This window comes from Corvus moneduloides, chromosome 1 (genome assembly GCF_009650955.1).
Source record: "Corvus moneduloides isolate bCorMon1 chromosome 1, bCorMon1.pri, whole genome shotgun sequence".
Lineage (NCBI taxonomy): Eukaryota > Metazoa > Chordata > Aves > Passeriformes > Corvidae > Corvus > Corvus moneduloides.
Window position 1 is genome coordinate 88,745,982 of NC_045476.1, and position 21,167 is coordinate 88,767,148.

Here is a 21,167-nt window from a genome sequence, read left to right on the forward strand (position 1 = left end):
GTATTACTCTGCTTCCCCACTGAAAACAGCTTTTCAAACTCAGTGTCCAGATGCTGAAATATCTTTCATTAATCAATGAACTTTATTTGTGAAGAGTCTGACTTCTATTACAAAAAAAAAAAAAAAACAAACCAAAACAAAAAAGAGCAGATTTTGTAGATGAGTTGCTCAAAAATAAATCTATTTGAACAATATAATTTATGAATAACCAAGTTTACTGCAACCTTGAGAATGTTGCAGTAAATCTTACGTTGCAGAGATACCATAGGAGTATAAAGCATAGCAGGTACTACAAAGAGTGGCTTTCCACATACTCTGCCATGTGTTCACAACAGGACAGGAAAGAAGGTTTACATTCTGGATGAGGACTTGTTTAGCTGTTGGTAATGCTGCAGTCTTTTCAGAGGCTGTGGCAGCAACACAGGTAAATCCCTACTGTGTATTATCCTGTGCACCTGATGCTTCTGGACTGAGTAAGCTGGCCCAGAATTGGAAAACCCTAAAAGTCAAAAAGTAGATGGAAAGTAAAGATGATTAAAAAGTCTTGAAAAACCATTTAACAGTTAGTATTCTAACCTGTCTCCTTTTTCCTATAAACAAGTCATAAGTTTGTCATTCATCAGACCACCACACCTCACTAGCAGATGAGTGCTAGAATGGGTTGTCAGGCAGAAACCGTATACTGGCCACAATTGGCTGCTTGATAATCTACCCAGACAAAAGCTAAAATAAGGATTTCCCATCAGGTAGGGTATGGCCGATGATGATGTGTTTAAAACCAGATTCCAAATATGAATGAAAGAATTTTTCTGTCATAAAGGAAACAAGATGAAATCTTAAGACAGATTACTCATTACGGCACTCAGAGAACAAATCATTACTAGAGATGATGGCAACGGAGATCTGCAATGCTGCTTTGATTCTGCATGAGGACTGTAGCTTTCATTGCTGCTTTAAAACCTGAGATGGACCATCCTTGGACCCTCTGAAAAGATCTCACACAATTTGGTTTGTGGATGTAGAAGACTGCAATTACCTACCTTCATCTATATGTATGACCTTTGAGAGTAGCATCAGGTAGGTTGACAAATTTTCCTAATAGTGCTAGAATTTTGGAATGGAACAATGGAACAAAATCAGGAGAAAGAGGTGAAATAGGACACATTTGAGGGATCCAGAGGTATAGTCTGGCATCTGTTATTGTATAAGAGCACTTGAACATAGGTAGCATCTTCCTAGTCAGAACTTACAAATGACATTAAAGCAGTCTTGCAGAAGAAAGAAGAAAGGTCCTACCCAAAGACTGAAGTGCGCATCCCAAGACTAAAGATGTTAAGCAATTTCCATGCCTTCTTCTGCCCTTTCTAAGAGTGTTGATAGAGGCATCAGACCACTGCAGAGTGATGCCTTGAGTGAAGCCTTATGGAAGGTTCTTTGGGCTGACAGAAAAAAAAGTCGCCCTCAACAGACTGGCAAGTCTTGCAGTCTCTGAAAAAGCTCAGAGTATCACTGAGATTGTGAAATAGACCTGTACCCTTGGAGTGTCTCTAGAAAGCCCTAATAAGGATGATCAAGTTTTCTGCAGAAAGCTACCAACACACACCAATATTTAAAAGCCATAGTGGCCTGGAGGGAGGTTTTCCACACAACTTGAGCATACAGTTGGAAAATCCTCCCTGCAATCGAGAAATGGTCTCCTCATGGACCTCAGTGTACTGTATATGACTATGTTAGTATTCATTAGATGTGGCCTTGTATGAGATTTTAAGGGCAAAGAGATCCAGAGAGCAAAACAAGCTGAAAACTGGTGCTGGCATTTAGTGCTAAACTAAAGTTCATCCAGACCTACGATGGGCATGCAGACTTACTTAAATCTCTGGGAGCAATCTGCAAGAATCAACACACTGATTCATAATTAGCAGCTGGCCCCAAAGTTTCACTTGTCTAGCCATTTTGTAATTACTAATCCCTGAAAAATTTTATGCAGAATAAATAAGTCAACACAGTTATTTGCCCCTCTCAATTCTACTCCACAAAACAGAAATCTTATCTTGAAGTCTTTCATTTAATCTTGTTTTGGTTTAAAGTTCCAGTTTAAATTTTCAATCGGAATTGTAAAAAACCAAAAAAAAAACCCCAACAAACAACAACAACAAAAAGCCCTACACAAAACCAACCAAACAACCCCCCCCCAAAAATCCCCCAAATTTCCTGGAATTTAGGGCATTAAATGCTTGAATGAACAGGCAAACAACAGTTAGACTGTTCTCTAGTTTCCTGTAACCTAACTGGATACCCTCAATAATTTTCTGTATGAAGCTCTAAAGATACAGTTTTGTATCAGTAGAAAATTATCTTCCTAGTAACATTAAATGGGAAAGAAAACATTTTTCTAGCTGTATTAATGTTCTCATGGTTTTTTTCACACATTCCTGCTTCTAAAAAGGGTATACCAGAATCCGTGTATTGAATCCAAATAAGCAAGGCTACTTTTCTTTGGGATGCCGGGGAAATTAAACCCCTGTGTCTTGGAATAGATATTTATAGGGCTGTAGTAAGAAAGTCCTTGATTTTTATTAACATCTATGAAATAGGTTGATGCTAGAGTATAATTACTGATAAGCAAATATGCTCTCAGTTTATTAGCTTAAATACAGTTTTGTTATCAGGTTGACACAAATAATGGATAAATGGAAAAAATAAGGGGAAAATACCATTGTATTTCATTATTGCATATGAAGTATGTCACATTGCAGGGTGAACAATGACGTGTCTTTATGTCTGTCTTAAGCAACAGACAGGGAGAAACACAATAAGAAACTAAAACACATTTTGTCTCTGAAAACATGAGTGGAGAACGTTACTGCACGCTTGGCCCTTTGAAAAAACCTGAAGACCTCATGGTACATTTAAGACAGGTCTGAGATTAGTCACATCCTAGAAAATACTGCATGCTAATGTTTTCATTGCAATCTGTTCATCCAGAAGTTCTCTCCTTCACACAGAGCAAATGCTTAGCTTTTTAGGAAGTGCTATATACTGCATTTTTAATTAAGCATTTAATTACTGTGTCCCACCACTACACCTTGTTCCCTATAACAAATGATCATGAAATAGGATTTTTGGGGTTTTTTTGAATTAGTGCTTGCAGACTGCCTGCAGCTTTATAGAGATTTATTAGGAATATGGGATAATACTGGTTTACTTGAAATTAATTACTCTAAATCCTTGACACATGAAGTAGTGTAGAAGTAGATTAGAAAAATAAATTTTGTATACATGATGACAGTGCTTGCCAAAAACCCTTAGGATCAACAGCAAACTGTTAAAGTTACCAGTGCATTACCAGTGTGTTGAAGAAGTAACTGGTGCACTGGTAACATTGCAGAAGACTGTATTTTGGAAGTGTTTATTATGAAATTATTTTTACTATGCTACTTAACAGTCCAAAAAGTAAAATCAATTGATAATGTAGCTGGTTTGAATGACCTTTTGTTATGTGCGAAGTTTGCTCTGCGCATGTTGTCCTAAATCATGCCAGCCTGTTTTTGTTTTATAAAAGTTTTTACCATATAGTCTAAACCTGGAAAATGAAAACTGTACTCCTGTCAGATACATTATTGGACAGTCAGATGCAGATTAGTCCTTCTTTCCAGTTTAGAGCATATAAGGTAAGTAGCTCAGCATGAAAGTAGTTTTTAAAAGTTCACTGATATTCCCATCAGTTTCTTCCCTGGTTTTTGTGAGGAGCCTTTCAAATGAGCAACTTGAGCTTGTTGGCCGTTTATGAAAATTTCAAGGCTTGTACTTGAAGCTGTGGTGTTTGTTACTCACTGCTGCAATCAGAACAGTCCAGCTCAAAAGAGAGCAGGTACTTGCATCTGTGAGCCCCTTGCTCACCTGGCAGTCACCGTACAGAGCACCTAGAGGAGAACAGTTTCCATTTCATTTATGTGTAAAGCCATTGCTCTGTGAGGTGCAAAACCTCCCAAACCCAGTGAGGTTTGGGTCTGGCAGTGCCCTCTTGAGAAGCCAGAACACTGTCAGTGCTGGTAGCTTCTTCCACACTACTAACAACTGAGAGCAAAGCTACAGAAGGAGCTTCTCTTCTTGTCTCTGTCCAGGAAAATACATATTCTTCCCGCAGATACAAAGCATTTAAGATGAGGGGCAGACTCCAAAAGTAGAAAAAAAAAAAAAGAAGAAAAATTTCCAGTGGGTGTACTTAGGAAGAAGTACACATTTCTGGCATTTTGAACCTTGTTTATTTTTTGCTCCGCTTAGTTATGTTGTCCTCAATTTCTGACCAAATCCTTTATTGAATATCCTAGCGCAAATAAATCAAATTTCATACCAGGAACATGGTGCTTTTGCCTACTTGTTTTTTTGTAGGATGCTACAGAAAAACCACATTGCTATTCAATGTATAACAATGCTGCTCTTGGCATTCACAACACCTCTTCGAATTGAGTCACAAAATTCATTATTCACATTTTAAAGCTTCTTCTGGCTAAGAAAATCAGTAGCTGAGAGGTGTGTGTGTGTTTGGGCAAAGCAGTGGTCAGACCGATTCAAACTATGCTGTCAACTCCGAGGATCTGGAGCAGTTTCTGAGGTTTCAAGTAAATCCCCTGCATAACCAGAAAAAAAAAAAAGTATCTGAATCCAACAGTGCATCTTCCAACAGAGCGCTGAGCTCTCACTCACTGCGGGGTACAGTTATGAGAGGATTTTAATGTTACTAGACTCACAGATGATCTCTTGAGCCTAAGATCCCCGATAAAAAAAAAAAAAAGGGGGAGCCGCCTGCGTGTGAAGGCGAGCTCCATCCTCTGCGGCTTCAGAAGCGGCTCAGACACCGAACCGAAATTTCTCATAGGCAGCATCTCCCGAGGATTTTCTCTCGCTCCCTCTTCCCAGCCCCCCTCAATTACCGGTCTTAGAGGGAACTCAGCGCTGCCTTGCCCGCGGCCAGCGGGTCGGTGCAGGGAGCTCCCTGCATCCCGATGCAGATTCTCCGCTGGATGTGGCCCAGGGAAGCGCCCGGCCCCGGCAGCTCCTCCCGTACCCCCCGCCCCCTTCGTGCCGCGTAACTGAGTACGAGGCGGCCGCTTTCCGTGCTTCCAGCGGGGCTTGGCGTGCACCGGCCCGGGATTCCCCTGCCTCCGCCCCTTCACCGAGGTCGGGACCGCAGGGGGCAGCGAACTCTTGGTGCGGTGCCTCTCCTCCTAAGGACACAGATTGCTGGAAACCTAGGAAAGTTACTCGGTTAAAGGCCCTTCCGTGGCTTCGGCCGCTCTTCTCTAATGTATGCAGAATAAAGGGGCGCGGGTGTATAGATGTCTGTATATGTATGTATCTAAGTGAGCCGGGGCTAAACCCTGCCTGCTTTAGGGGCCGGCATGTGAGCGCGGTCCGGAGCCGGAGCCCGGGAGCGCTGTGCCCCACGGCCGGGTGCTGGCTTCAGCCGTCGGGAGGAGTTTCGACGCCTCTCGGCCCGAGCCAGCGGCTGGTTTTTCCCTGAAAGGCCGGCAATCCTTTAGCAGATTAACAGCTCCCGTAATCCCGCAGGCTCCGGGTGCCGGCCTGGTTTGAGGTCAGAGAGTGGGCTGCGTGCGGGGGGGCTGCTCCGGCCGGCGGCCCCCCCTCGCCCCGCGCAGGGCCGGGGGAGCCGGGCGCCCGCCGCCGCTGACGCCTCTGCCTTTCCTTCCCGCAGCAGGGCCCGGGGGGCCGCGGCGCCCACCCGGGCGGCCCGGAGCCGCCGCCGCCGCCCGCCGCCCCGCAGCCGCGGGAGCCCTTCGCGCCCAGCCATGGCAGCGCCTTCCACCTGCCCGAGCCCCAGCACGCCGCCGCGCTCTACTACGCCAGCTCCACGCTGCCGGCGCAGCGGGTGAGCTCCCCGCTGCCCGCCCAGCCCGGCGGCTCCCCCACCAAGCTGCCGCGGGCCGGCTCCGCCGCCGAGGGCGCCGCCTACGCCACCGCGCAGCGCCTCTCCTCCCCGAAGCAGTCCCCCAGCCGCCTGGCCAAGTCCTACAGCACCAGCTCGCCCATCAACATCGTCGTCTCCTCGGCGGGACTGTCGCCGTCCCCCATCCGAGTGACCTCCCCGCCCACCGTCCAGTCTAACATTTCCTCCTCTCCTATCCACCAGTTAAGCTCCACCATCGGCACTTACGCCACCCTGTCGCCTACCAAGCGGCTGGTTCACGCTGCCGATCAGTACAGCAAGCACTCCCAGGAGCTGTACGCCACCGCCACCCTGCAGAGACCCGGCTCCCTCGCAGGTAAACAGCGGCCGGCAGCGCCTCGGGTCCGCGGCTGCGGCGGGGGACGGGGGTGCGCGGAGGGGAGGCGGCGAGGGGCGAGGGACGGCGAGAGGCGGGGTGACAGGCCCGCCGGCTGAGGACGGGAGGGAGGGAGCGGGGTGCGTTTGACAGAAGAACGGTATTCGGGAGAATTGCGGGTGGGTTTCGTGCCGGGTCGTGCCCGGAGAGGCTGCCTGCCGCTGCTTGAGCAAAGTACCTGAGTTCTCCCGGCTCGTCCCGCCTTCCCGGCGCCGGGCAGGTGTGCGTGCTGCCGGGGGGGTGCGGGGCTCGCCGCGCTCCCCGCTGTGACCCGCGGTGCGGGTGGGGGTGTTTGTTACTATGGCGAATCCTTTCTCTGCCGCGATCAGAACCTCTGAGCCTTTTGCAAGGAATCGCTCTTCCCCAGATTTACGGGCGGCTCTGGCGTACTTGACAAGTTTGGGGTTACTTAGCGGGAACTCCCGGTGTACCAAGTCGTGCCTAGTAAGAGGTGGCGGTGATTTGGCTCCGAGTGCTCTTTGGGGAACAGGCTGTTACAGCTGATTTAATGTCTCTGTAAACGCAGACTTTGAGCAGATCCTACAAGTGAGATACTGGTGCGCTGTTCTCTAAACCATCTCTCTGCTAAACTGAGCATCCTTCAGGGGTGGGTTTTTTGTGTTCTCAAAATTTCCAGTTTCATTGCTATAGTAACAGCTGCTATGCTCATATGTTCTCTTGTGTGACATAAATAGATTTGAAGATAAATAGGATACATAAAGAAGTTTGCCTGAGTCTATCAGTCAGGTACACAAGTTTCTTACTGGAGTGAAGACCTCACCGCCCTTCCTCCTCTCACCCACCTGCCCTCCCCCATTCCAGCTGTTGTCAGCATCCTATATAATTCCAGTGTGTCTAAACAAACAGATGGAATTAAATAATAATAATACAGTTTTGATCTATCTCCTTGTAAGAACTGTTTGCTGAAGTTTTTTTCCCATTTAAAGGGCAGGGATTTTAAAACTTTATATCTTCACATATATCTATATACATACATATATATATATACACCTATATCTGTATATATATATAACACCACATTTTAATTTCAGAACGAGTAAAGTGACAGTATCATTAAGTTAAGGTAAAATTCAAGATCTCGGGGTGCTTATATCAAGCCAGTTGTCAAATAGTGAGTCTCAGAATACTAAGTGATTTATTTAGTAATTTTATTAATACAACTTCTCCCTGCTGTAGTCCAACACACTGTCGGCCACAAGTATTAAATACTGCCTTTGTACAGTGGAAATTTAGAATTGCCACAGACTTTGTATTTTAGGGAGTTTTCTGACTTCATCCTATAGCAAGAGTTGTTTGAGCCTAAAAAGGCATGGATGGAACTGTCAGCATCAAAGGAACAGAGAAAAAAATAGATTTAAAACTTCTATACCTGTGGCTATGAGCTATTAGTATTTCCCTGATTTTTCTTACCTCTGTTCTAGGATAGAAGTCTTTGTTTTGGGAAGTTTCTAAGAGGCACAGTTCTTTTTCCTGTTTTATGTACTGTTAGCATTGGAATTTATGTTGTATTGGGGGTTTGGTTTTGTTTTTTTTTAAAGAAGGCATTATTTATAGCATTGCAGCATCAAATCTGTGATGATAACTTAGTCCAAAATTTTTTTTTTCTGTAAGGTTTAAGGTCCAGCATAATGACTCTGAAGTGCTAGAGAAGCTGTTCGTCCTGGGCTAGATCCAAGTTGAAACGTGGATTTAGGCTTTTTTGGCCTTCTTGGCCAATAGTGCTTCTATAGACATTCCTAATAGGATTTTCTACTTTGTTTTGATTGAAAGTTAAGGAACTGACATTCATGTTCTTGGATTGCTTTTAAATAAAAGCTTTTGATAAGACTTCTGCATCTTGCATAACCTGCATCTTTTTAAAGCCTACTGCAGGGAGTTGCCTGATCTACTGGTTTATGGATTTGGTGAAAAGAAAAGCCTATAGATGATGCATGCATTTAGGAAGTGGCTGGTGTATTTTTGTATGGATTTTACTATGGGAGGGAAATAGTGATTGACCATTTGAGTTTGCTGTTGAGTTTGTAAAAACTGATAAAGCAAGACTAACTTTGCCAAGTGTTGGGCTGATCAGAACAGACATAACAATCTACTGGGTCACTAGTATCTTAGGGATTTGGTTTTAGGATATGTAAAACCCCTCGTTGTTCTATTTTATAACAAATGGAAAATCATGTAACTTGAATTAGGGGGCAGATATGCAGAGAGAGAGTATTGCTACTTGAAAGACTCAGTGTAAGCAACAGTATGTTAGTAAATACCTTTTCTCTTTTTTTTCCCCCCCCGCAGTGGTGACAGCCTTTCAAGTAGTCCTTGAAAGCAGCTCTATCACATGATCCACTCTTTTGCAAAGGTTTCCTATTGTGTGCTCCTACCCCTTATTTTCCACTGCCATTCTTATGCATGTTCCTCATGGCCTCCCTGCCATCCCAGAGTTACACATTTGCTGGCAGTGTTAAGTGCCTGACTAATCTTCTAGACTTTCACTGGATTCACTGGAGTCAATGGACTACTCAGAGGCTTAAAATTAGCATATGCTTTGGAGTTAGCCAGGATCAGATGTTACAGATACTACTGAGGCAATCTTAATTTCTTCTTTTTTTCTGTAGGTATTTTTGCTCAGAACAGGTTTGGAATTTGAGCTGTAAGTGTATTATATTTTTGCAGGAGTTTTTCAGTCATTAGAAAAAATGTTAGAAAAATGTGTTAGAAATCAAACCCACTGAGAAGGAGAGTAAGCAATTGTATTTTGAAAAGCTAATGGTCAACAAATAGTGGTTTTGCTTCTTGTTCAAAACATCCAAAGATGAGTTGAAGTTTTTTTGGGGTTTTTGAGAGTGAGAGAGGAGGAGGAGGAATGAAGAATAGTTGTCACATTGCACTGATTGATGGCTTGCCTGCTGTGATTAATGTGAAGTTGCATTGATATGTATGTGTCATCACAGGATGATGTTAAACTCAGTAATCTTATTTATATCTGGCAATAAAAAAATAAGTATTTGTAGTAATTACTAGAAACACAAATAATGCATTTGTTTTAATTATTTTTGCATGATACCAGAAATTTGTCCTGGAGCTATCTAGTTCATGAATACTACTGGGTTTCAGTGTGCTAAACAAGCCAAACTGTATCAGTGCCAGACTTAGATATTTAAAAGAGAAGTCATTCAGGTAAGATACATTTTTTAAAACATTCAAATAAAAAGTTACATAGATGGCCCAAAACATAATCTGTGTAAAACTTAACTGAGAAGATGGCATTATTTATATTCATTTCCTACAAATTCGATTATGAAACAACTTGAAATTATAAAAATGGCAATTCTTAGACTTCATCCTGAATTTCAAATGAGACATGCAACAGCGTGCAGTGACTCAGTTTTAACCGAGTAACCTTAGAAACGTCTTCAGAAATGGCTTTTAATCTAGTTATATTTGAGCTGCTGCCACTGCCAAGTGTGTGTGTGTATGGGTGTGTGTGTACATGTGTATATAGTGGCTCTGCTGAGCGTACATTTGCTGTGTTTATTCTTAGTCTAGCTGCTTCATTGCTATCATCTGCAATTACAGTTTTAGAAGTAGTTTTCTGCTCTGCACTGCTCCAAAGCATATTCGACCGTCTGTTCAAGCAGCAATCCAAATCCAGAAAGCACAGCTTGTAAATACCTTCTTGCAGCTTCCACACCTGGACTGAGCTTCGGAGTGCTGCTGGGAGCCAAACTCAACAAAGCAGCCCGCTTTGCTTGGAAGGAGGAGCATGAAGGACAGCAAGCAGCAGAAACATGTGAAAACAGGAGGCAGGTCATGGCACAGGTGCCCACTCTTCATGCTCTTCTGAAGCATCTCCTGCTGGGCAGAACCCGACAGACAGTACTAGAGGAGTAGTGAGTTTGTTTGGGAGCAAAGGCGAAGGAGGCAGTTAAAGTGTGTTGTTCAGGTGGTTTGTGCCTCAGGTTATGTGGCTGGGAGCAGCCCCGATGTTACAGAGCCACTCCTCCCCCTTCACCCAGGTTTAGGGAAGACTAGGGACACCTAAGGCAATGGAAAGTAAGTTTATGCATTGCCTTATTACAAAAAGCTAAAATGATGATAATCCTGCTTGAAGACTGCACCATGTTTCATAAGCTGTACTAAAAGGTTAAGTTTAAGAAGTGAGTTTAGGTGTGAATCACGTGCTGTAATGTTAGGTGGAAAGAATATTCTACAGCTATCTTTCCTGTAGTGGTGACATGTTCCACTGAAACAGGAGCTGCAGCATCCCTGTAGACAGCCCTGATGCTACCTACCACTGTTGGAAACTTCAGTGCTCAGCCTGGTGTTTACAATCTTCTTTCAAGTCCCTGTAAGATCAAAATGGAAAGGAATTTTTCCTTCCTGAGTAGGACTGTTTGTATGCACTTGTAGTATTAACATTAAAGTAACACCAGTTTATAAAAATGTGGCATGGGTTAATACATAAAATATGCTTTCCACTCTTTAATGAGCAAAGAGTTCTAAGTTTATCAGGGTCTTAATTGATTCCTTCTGCTGCTTCATCTGTTTTGCCTCACTCTTCTCTCTCTTTGCCAAGGACCTTCCTTTACCCTTTTTCCTTCTATAAACTTTTCACTGCATATGATGTGTTGAACCGTGGTTTCCTGTTGGGTTTTATGGCAGACCTTCTATTTGATGGTGAGTGTTGACATGTTTTAGCATGTCAGTGTGCAATTATAGGGGCACAGAACAGCTTAAGCAACTTTGTATGGGGTAACTGATGAGCATTAACACTAGCATGGATTGATGTTTCCTTTTGACTGCACAAAGATATTGGATCATCTGTATATCACTAGTTCATTGCTATCTTTAAAAATATTATCTTGTTAAGAGGTCTCCAGTAAATCCCACTGTACTATGTATTTGTGCTAGAGTAGCTACATTGCTGTTAAGTTACAGCCAAAGTGAATATAAATCATCCCAGAATTAAAAGTTCCCTGTGCCTTTAAATCCCCACCTGAGACACTGGGCTGAGCTAATAAAACAGTCTAGGTGTGATGTACCATTGTACTTCTTTGGACAGGCAAGGAAGAAAAATATTAGGATTTTTTTGGGGGGCTTTAAGATAAGCTCTTGGACCATCTGTATGATTGATCATAACAGAAAGGACACTCAGTTTTTTCCCATAACTATTTTGTATTTTTACAGAATCCCGTGAGTATCTCTTTTCTAGGGAGAACCAAATTGCTTCATTAATTTTAACCAAAATGGTTTTCCATAGATTTTTTTCTAAATTTTTTTTCTTTGTTTTTATTAGCTGGAAAATTCCTTTACCTGCTGTCAGAGTCTTTACACATGAGAACACCGTTAATGCTCTTTTGTTCTGGGACTTACACTGAAGTCTTCTACTCTTGTTTTGAGACTCTTTCAGATAAGAAAACCAAGTGGAAGATTTTGAGTAATATCCAGCAATATTTCAGATATTAATCAGAACTTAGAGTTTGGTGTCTTTCTGATACAAAATTACTTTTTTCCATGTTGCAACCTGGAGGTTAGATATGCTGGTGTTGGTTTGGAGTTGATACAAATACACAACTCAGTGTTCACTTTGCTTTTCTTTGTCAGTTATTCTACCTATTTACTCAGCAATAGTTATGATTCTAATTGTTACAACTGGAACCTTTACAATGGTGCTAAATTCCAGCTTTAAAAAGGTATCCACAATGGACAGTACAGCAAAAAAGGAGAAGGAATAGGGATAACTTTGAAATATGTTATTATTGCCATGATTTTCGCTCCTGTATCTTTCAGATCTAGCTTACATGAAATTAATTCGCTTGTAGGAGAGGAATAATTGACAAAAGCCAAATACAGAAGCCCCATGTGCATCTTTGAGCTAATGAACTTGATCTTTGGCTCCCAGTGTGAGCAAACACAAGAAATATGTCTAAACTTGGGTCCTGTTGTCTTACTGATCACCACCTTTCCCTTTGCTTCCCATTCTTGAGAAGGGAAATTGTTTGACTGATCCTCCTAATGGTCTTTCAGAGGGGTGTGAAATCAATAATATTGCAAACTAAAAAGCTTTTAGGCAAAGAACACCAGTGTGCAGCACTGCTGAAAATGGGTTCAACTTGTACAAAGCTGCAAGTATTTTAGCCAAGTGACTGGAAACTGAGTGGCAGTGGCTGTTCCTGGGATTTTAGGTGAATGTAACATCAGATATGCTTCTTGGGACTACTGAAGGCTGTGCTGTTGCTTGGTAACCACACATGTGGTTTCTGGCCTCTGGTCCTGAACTTTAGCGATGTACCTCAGAAGGCCAGGATTCAAATTTAAGCGTTCAAGTCACTAGAAGAAATTCCCTAAGCATCAGAGCAGAATTTTGAATGTCTTTGCTTATATACCTGCTGAGCAGGAGCACAAGAAGGAGGTGAAGTTGAAAAAAAGCTAACAGAGAAGAGTCTATGCCCCTAGCAGAAGGATGGTTAAACCAAGGAGCTGGAATTTGCCAGTGTTTCTTGACTACTGAAATCCAGTGGAATGCATGAAGTCAAAGAGCAGTGTTTTGGGAGCCTGCCTTCATGGAACTTAGGTTAGAGCAACAGAAATACATTAACCAGTGTTGGCACTGCAGTTCATATGCTTGTCTTGTTTATGTTGATCTGAGTTCTGTCTCATATATGAGATTGCAGGAAGAGAATATGGCCTCATAAATGATTATACACCCAAAATTTTGGGTCTTAAGGGCATGCTAGTGAGGCTGAGTCTCATCCTTGCCTGTTACAACCCATTTTTGCCTTCAGGTCTCAATGGTGTCCTCTTGTTCCTCTTGTCCTCTGCTGTTGTATGGACTAGGGAGTATTAGGCAAAGGCAAGGTGCCCTTCTATCAAATTTCTGACACTCAGGTTTTTGTGGCATCAGTGAAAATACTTGTTTGTGCTGTACAGTCTAAAATGGGATGACTGTGTTTGTCTTGCTTGTGCACTGGGCAAAGAAGGCACATGTGAAAGATGCAGCTTCCTCAGTCTCAAACCCTGTTGCAAGGCCTTATCCAGTAGCCTGGAAATATTTGTTGCAAAAGTGTTGATAAAAAGTGAAAGAAATCTTATGTTCACCATGGTCTTTCAGTATTTATGGGAAGTGAGAACATGCCCTTCATTTTCACTGTGGGGGAAAACATCATCCTCTCCAGTTACTGTGGCACAGAAACTGTTAGGAGTAGATGGAGTAGCTGAGATTTAGAAAGTCAGTATACAGCTCATTGTAACGTGAGCATTCATTTGTTGGGATATCTCCTAGCTTTTTGGTGGTTGTGTGCACACACTCCCTTTAAAGCAGTGCAGGTGCCGCTGATCAAAAGTAATTAATTATGACAGAAAGAAGATGGTAAAATGGGCATTTGAGGAAGGCTCTCTTTATTTAAGGCCAAATAAAGGGTGGGGAGGTGCCTATGTCTGCCTGTGCCAGTTGCAGAGTGCTTAGAGGTAAAACATTACTTGTCAGTGATGGCAGCTGCCAGAAGCTAAACTGGACCAAATTTGCTCTATGAGCAATCACAGGAGATAAATGGGGCAATTTTTCAGTAATTGTAGGGTCAAATTTGAAGATCACATAGATGTGGACCCAGAACTGAATACCTTTTGGGTTTATAAAAGTGGTATTGGAGAGGACAGAGAGATACTGTCTAATGATAATGAATTCATGGAACTGTACATTATCGTAAGTGCTTAGAAGCAAAAGTCACAATTTGATATGCTGAAATGAGGAGGACCAAGTGATGACTAATCTTACAATTATAAGGCATGGCATGTGAAACTGCCAGTTGGATCACATAGATTTTTAGTAAGCACATCAAGTTGCGACTTACAGTGTGTAAGTGGAGAAGTGTCCCTGCCCATGGCAGGGGGTCAAAACTAGATGATCTTTAATAGGTCCCTTCCAACCCAAACCATTCTATGATGGTGTAATAGAAAAATGCCATATTAGTTTGAATACAAGTGGTTCATGCAATCCTCCCTTTACTGAGGAGATTTTTGCATATGCTTTTCTACATTTACTTCCTCCATAGTGTATGTTTATGTCTTGCCTTATGGCCCCTTATCTTCTCTGTCCGAACCATCCCTTTTATCAGCTAGCCAGCTGTGCTGCTCTCAGGCAGTAAAAGCTTTTGATCATAGGGCTAAAGCTGTCCCTGGGTTTAAAGAGTGTTGCCTGAGAGGAAAGCAAGGGTGGATGAAGGAGCTGTGACCCTCTGATAGTAGGACAGATTTCCTGTCACTGGAGAGCAAAATGACACCTCTGCATGGGGTCTTTCCCCCACCCACCAACTTCCCTGAGCATCCTGGTTCAGCGGGAATGCAGTCATGTTTACATTTGCTCACCAAAAGGTGTCATGAGCTCTTCAAAGTCCTGGGATCATGGTCTGTAAAGGAGGGTGAGTTGGACTCTTTCAGATACTTGTCGGGGAAAAGAAGGTGGAGGGAGACAATATGACAGCCCTTTGTGAGTTTGGGACTAATACACCCTGAAGAAAGGCAGGAGTGAGTGAAAGAAAAATTGTAGACCTGCTAATCACAGTGCTCTTTGGACATTACAACAAAAACTGATAGAAAGGATAATATAAGGCATGGAGGTAGTAAATGGTTAATAGGATAATTTCTGACATGAGTTCTCCAGAAACAGATTGTGCTGGAATGACCTGCTTACTGACTCCTTTTCTTAGATGATATTTGATGTCTTTCTATTTCCTGTCAGGGGCTCTGGAGCATGCATTTTCTGTAGTGCCACTTGGGAAATGTTTAGTTAAGCTAGAGAGATGGATATTCCTGCAAGAGTGTACTTGGGCAGGGGACTTGGGTGTTAAAGGAACATTGTCAGTTTGTCATTTTGAATACTGAAGTAATGGAAAAGGAAGGGTACTACTAATAAAGTTCCACAAGGAGAACTCTTTTGGTCTACTTGAAAAATACCTCTTCATTTTATTAACTTGACACAAAACTGTGTAATAAGCCAAGGAAACTTCTTGATAGTGGAATATTAGGAGGCATTTTCTGAAGAGAAGAAGATAAATCCTGATGTAGAAAGAGTTTTGCAGATGGGAAGGAAAGAACAGAATTGGAAGTCAAGGCAATAACACACGTAATAGCTAGTTATGTGTTCGCATCTTTGGCTGGAAAGAAGAGTAGGAAAAATCACCTGTTGTGACCTGGTTGAGTACTGCATATCTCAGCCACCTGTATCAGGAACATAATAAATATTTTCATGGCCTAACATGGCCATCACATACAAGCAAAACTGAGAGTGTTATACAGGGTTAGGACTTCATCTGGTGAACTGTACGCAGCTGTGACTCTCTGTAGGCAAGAGACACTCTTTGTAGCCTTCATCTCTTCTGACCTATCCTGCATGGATTATCAAGAAATGAAGCTTGTTGTACACAGACCTGACTTAGTGTGTTTCCTGCATTTCTCAATGGAGGAAAGGCTGCTAGATTACATTAGCTGCACGTAGTAAATGGAGATTATTCATTAAGAGTGCTGAATCCTGGTAAGAATAAATAATTTGATGAAGGATTTGCCATTCTATGAAAAAAAGATACAAAGATTAGTCGAGTCCCTGGCAGCTTTTAGGATAGTGCATCCCTGCCCATGGTGGGGGGGGAATTTGGAACTAGATGATTTTTAAGGTTCCTTCCAACCCAAGCCTTTCTCTATATTTTTATGATTCATCAGACCAAGGAGGAGTGAGAGCTAAAGCATCTTCTGAGTGGCTTTTCACCATCAGCCTTTGATTTTAGGGCTTTGGACTAACCAACCATGATTTGTTCTGACTGGAGCATCTTTGTGAGCTAGTGGTCCTCCGTCTTTTCCCTCAAAAGGGTTTGAACCCAGTAGCCCTAGTGCATACAGTGACCCCCCCCCCCCCCAGCCATGATTGCACTTTGTCTGGTCTCTGACCAAACTTCAAAGTTTCTTCAAGGTTTACTCATAGAAATTTTGCATTCCTTCCTGCTGAAGTTACAGTTTCCTGTATCACTCATGTCATCATTGTCTGTGTGCATCTTGAGATGCCTTTGGCAAGAATCTGAAGCTAATGCTGAACCACAGCTGAGGCAGTCTCCTCCAAAGTGATCTAGTTCATGTTCTGCCATGCTTAAGATCCTATCTCGTGAAATCCAGGAATTCAGGAATTAACCTGTTTTAGCTGAAAAGCTCTTTTTTCTCTGAAGTTTATCAAGATTGTGATGGATTGCACATCCACATGCTTTTTTTCAGTCTGTAGTACATTTTGGACTGCTTTTGTAGAATCAGGCCAACTTGATGCACATGTCTCAGCCAGCCATATTGGCCATGGAAGTGTTGGATTCACAAGGCGGAGGCAGCCATTGACATGCAAATGGATCAATTTGCATTTATGAATAACCAGAAAACTAATTGTGTGAGAGTTCAGAATGCCTCAAGTGCTTGTCACCTTTGGACTACACCATCTCATTCTTCTAATTGAAGTTACTGTTAAAGCCATTCTTGAAGCTGAACACTTCCAGTAGTTTGTTGCAAACTGCTGTGAATACATTTCTTATGTTCCTTGTCTTAGATCTGCTTTCCTTTTGCCAGTGACCTTCTTCACCATTTGTCTCCTGCAGCATTTGTCGTGCCATTTCAGTTTAGCATGATTCTCTGCTGGAGTACAGGACTCTTTCAGCCTGAGGTCCTTTTCTAGGCCATGCTTTTCAGGAATAATTGAATTTGTGAGGTTAATTGCAAAGTCTGTTTTGCTGGTTTTGTTTTCTTTTCTTCTCTGTTGTCACTCTTTTTTAAGTAAGTTCCTGCTGGAAAGAATCTGTAGCCATCCATTTCCTCCTTTGCTTGTTGCTTATTGTGGAAGGGTTTACATTGGTATTTTTCTGAGTTTTTGGGAGTTGGATGCTAAATGCATGCTATTGAGTGATTGCTATATTAGTAAGAATAAAGAACTAAAGGAGAAAACTTTTTTTCATGGGATACAATGATTATTGCAGCATAACTTAAAGTCCTTAAGCTACTCATGTCATGGTTTTAACAGTATTCCTTTTCTTTGTCTCTGCATTCAGCATTTCTTTTATTTAGGGCATCCCTGTTAGAATTGCTTTAGATTATAATTATTCTAGTAATAGGAGATTATTTTAAGTGTTCTAGCAGAGGTCTCAATGTGTATGTAATGGAAACAACCTAAAAGCAGCTTGAATAATCTTTTGAGCGTAATTGTAAAAGTGGGTAATTGTTGGTCTAGACTTCTTTACAGGCCTAACTAAATTCTTTAGCTAGATTGTATTCAAATTGATTATGTATACCTTTAATAACATGTCCATGTTTTAACTCCTGTATTTAAATGCAGTGAGTGCCTCAAATGGATAATGAAAACTTGATGAGTAATAGAGTGTGTTACAGATATCCCGAGATACCTCCCCTTTCTTGATTTGGCACTGAGAAAAAGACAAAGATAATGAGCTCCATTTTTTTCTCCTGGAATGTCACATACTTATACCTCATGTTTTTTGGGGGAAGTCTAGAAACCAGGACTGCAAGCAAATGCTCACTGAGGAGGAGAAAGCCTCTGAAAGGAGAAAGTGTTTAATATTCTATCAAAGATGACTTTATGTAAAAAGAACAAATACTACCTGATTGCTTTTCTCTATTCTCTTAGTGAAAGCCAGGTTTTTTCAAAAGTTTTTCAAAAATTTTCAAAAGTTAATATTGTTCACGCATCTAATAATGTGCAATACTTCTTGTAAAAGGAATTACGAAAGATAAGTTTGCCAATGCTTTTCTGTGAGCAAACCTCAGATACGGTTGTCTTAGATTTCAGCCTGTGTCTATCAGAAACTGGAACATAGGTTTGCAAAACAAGAACAATATTCATAATAAGTTAATACTTTTTAAAAAGTGCATGCATGATCTGGATTCATTGGAACTATGTTTGCCTCTTCCGATTAGCAGGAAAACCACCTCTTGGAACTGTGAGCTTCTAGGAACAACAGCACAATTAGATAAAGAATGCAGGTTGCCCAGGAAAAACCAATTGAGGAATACTGTAGTTGGGCAGACTTAACATTTCATTACCCAACTGACTTGTGTTTTTTGGTGTTACCTTGCCCATAGTGTCCCAGTGGACTGTTTTTCCCTTTGGGAACCACTGGCCCAAAAAAGCACTTTCCTTAACAAATTCTCGGTGAAAATCTGAGGAATCTTCACTTCTAGTTGGATTTAAGCTCTAGGTGTTCTTTCTGTTCTCTGTGCAGGGAGGAGTTGATGTGGAAAGGTTTTCCCCCTCCCCCTGCACCAGAGCTGCTGTGAGAACTTGCTCCGTTTAAGGTTGACTGAGCTTGATGCTCAGTTTGGTGTAAGGCTTGAGAGTTGCTGGGTTTTTTAGCTGCTGTGCTTTCCACTGTGTTAAACACGATCAGAAAGTTAAATTTTCTACCAGCAGGCACTAGTGCAATAGTGCCTGATTTTGTTTTGCTGGAGGCAGCAGCACTTTTTAGCAAATCACTCATGCTGCTGGAAGTGTCTCTAGCCCTACAAAGACCTTTGGGGTTTTGGATGTTTAGCCTATACTGCTGCTTAACTAGCAGAAATTGGGTCTCCAAGTTTGCTTAGGTACGGCCTTGTGAAGAAGAAAGCTTCAGGGAATTAAGGATGTGCTCTTACTTCCCTTTGGTTTGCAGTCCTTGTCAGTGAAGCACTCACTGTGGGGATTTCACAGGCTATCCCATAGAGGGTTTTTTTTCTGGATATTTACTTTTGGGGCATGTCTCATCAAGTACACTAGTATTTCATTCCTTTACTTGCTGAGTTGAATGCATTGCCACAGCCTCTGCATCAGCATAGAGCTCATGGTGCAACACAAACTTTTAGAGCTCAAAATTGGAAATAATAATTTTTTATCTTTTCTAGCATCAATATTAGCAAAACTTCAAAGATCTCTGCTGCTACAAAGGCCTAATATTGTTTTCAATCATCGTGAAGCTGTGGTGAACTATCCAAACAGCTTATGCAGGGCTGCTTGGCAGTGTTGCTTAGTAACATCATCCTATTGCTGAGGCGCTCAGCCCTCAGTCAAAGTGGCTAGTGAGTAGGAAAGTTAGGAACAGTGATTTGTATCACCAGATAGCAGTATCTGCTCCCATTTGGTCATGGGTCTTCTTTTCCTTTTTTTTGTAAAATTGGCAGGGTTGGGGTGCATGGAAGAGGTAGACCTTAAGAGATGAGAGTGAAAAAAACCCAAACAAACACAGAGTAACACCCAATATGATCATTTACTAAATGGTATAAAAAAAGAAATCTTATCATTTCCTTCCCTGCTGAAGGCAAGTTGTTGATGTATAGTAGTGGTTGGTTTGGGGCAGTTTCTGTTTTACATTTTTTCTTCACTGACAGTACCCTAGATCAGAAAAGAAATAGGAATTATCTCCCTGAACTTGTCTGTCACATTTAATCTGCTGTTTCTTCCTGGCTGTCTTTGCCTCTTATATCTTTGCTCCCAGTCAAACTTTCCTTTTCTGCTAGCAATTTATTTTTGATAGACTGTTTTACGCAGTGAATGCTTTCAACAAAACGAGGGCAAGTAGCAGAAAGAGGAAAATGCTTGGAGGAGGTACAAATTAATGGTATGATTTTTCTGTTTTCCCTAGATTTTTAGAATTCTAGTAACTGATACAATGCTTTGCAGTGAAGTCATACTGCATGACTAAAATCATAGACACCTTAAAAAATATTTTTACCTTTATTTTTTCTTTTAAATATGCTTAGAATGTAATGTATGCCAGTATTTGGTTAAAAAATAGTTTAAATAGGATAAAAATTATGTAGGTACTTCTTACAAGATGTAAGCTTTATTGAATGATTTTTGAAGTTATTTTGGGGCCTGTTTATTACCCTTACAAAAGTATAATCCCTTTTTTCCCTCCTTCTTTCCTGTATTTTTAGCACTGATGTGAAAAATGCTGGCCCTAGTTCAGATGCTGGTTTTTGCGGTGTTCCCTTAAGCAGCCAAAGCCAATCTGTTTTGAGGAGACTTTCCTAAGATAATTAATCTGGTTAATGGACAAGTTATGTCTGGTAAATTCCACAGTGTGAGCTGAACGTGGCAGTATCCTGACGGTGACACTGCTAATAGGTTTGACAGTGCAGTGAGAGTTTGCAAGAAACACTCCAGACCATGCATTGTATTGGCACTTTAATCTTTTAAGTAGAAAACCTGAGGAAAAGCAGTCTAAGGTACTGACAGGTGAGGCAGGGCTGTTCTTTCAGTTCTGGGGACTTGAATATTGGGGCACAGACTTGTTGTTTGGTGGTGAGCTCCTACAGTGTGGCTGAGGATGCCGAAGTAGCGTATCCATGGGGTTTTTTTCAGACACCTAGAGTTGATACCAGTTGAAAGACATCATGTATTAGTCAGTTTGCTGAGGGCATTATTTCTTTCTTTATCTGTACAAATAATCCTGAGTCATAGAGAGAATGATGTCATGAGAATTGAAAAAGTGTAAAGACAGAAATGAGTTCTAATTCTGAGCATTCATTAGTTAATCTTTAAACTCCAGTATTTCAGGAAAGAAAAACTTTATACATTGTGTTTGTGTGTATGTAAAATCTAAACAGGTGAGAATCCTGTGTTAAAAAAACCCTAAACCCCAGTTAAAAAGAATTTACTACAGACTGCATCCTGGCTCTAGTGACTTCAGGTCTCTGGTGTGCTAGGGGCCCTAGCTGATGTACCAAGGTGTGCATTAGCTGGTACTGCCATATGGCCTGTCACGTCTTACTGGCTAATTAACCATCTGTCATGTCTTA

General features: G+C 41.8%; 1 protein-coding gene across 1 annotated transcript in view; it reads left to right on the forward strand.

The window, feature by feature from the left end:
* The window catches only part of LOC116442772 (catenin delta-2-like), a 307,484-nt gene that overhangs the window by 9,424 nt on the left and 276,893 nt on the right, over window positions 1–21,167 (forward strand). Inside the window, 1 exon segment of the mRNA XM_032106243.1 lies at window positions 5,717–6,284. Coding sequence (XP_031962134.1) covers window positions 5,717–6,284 — 568 coding nt within the window.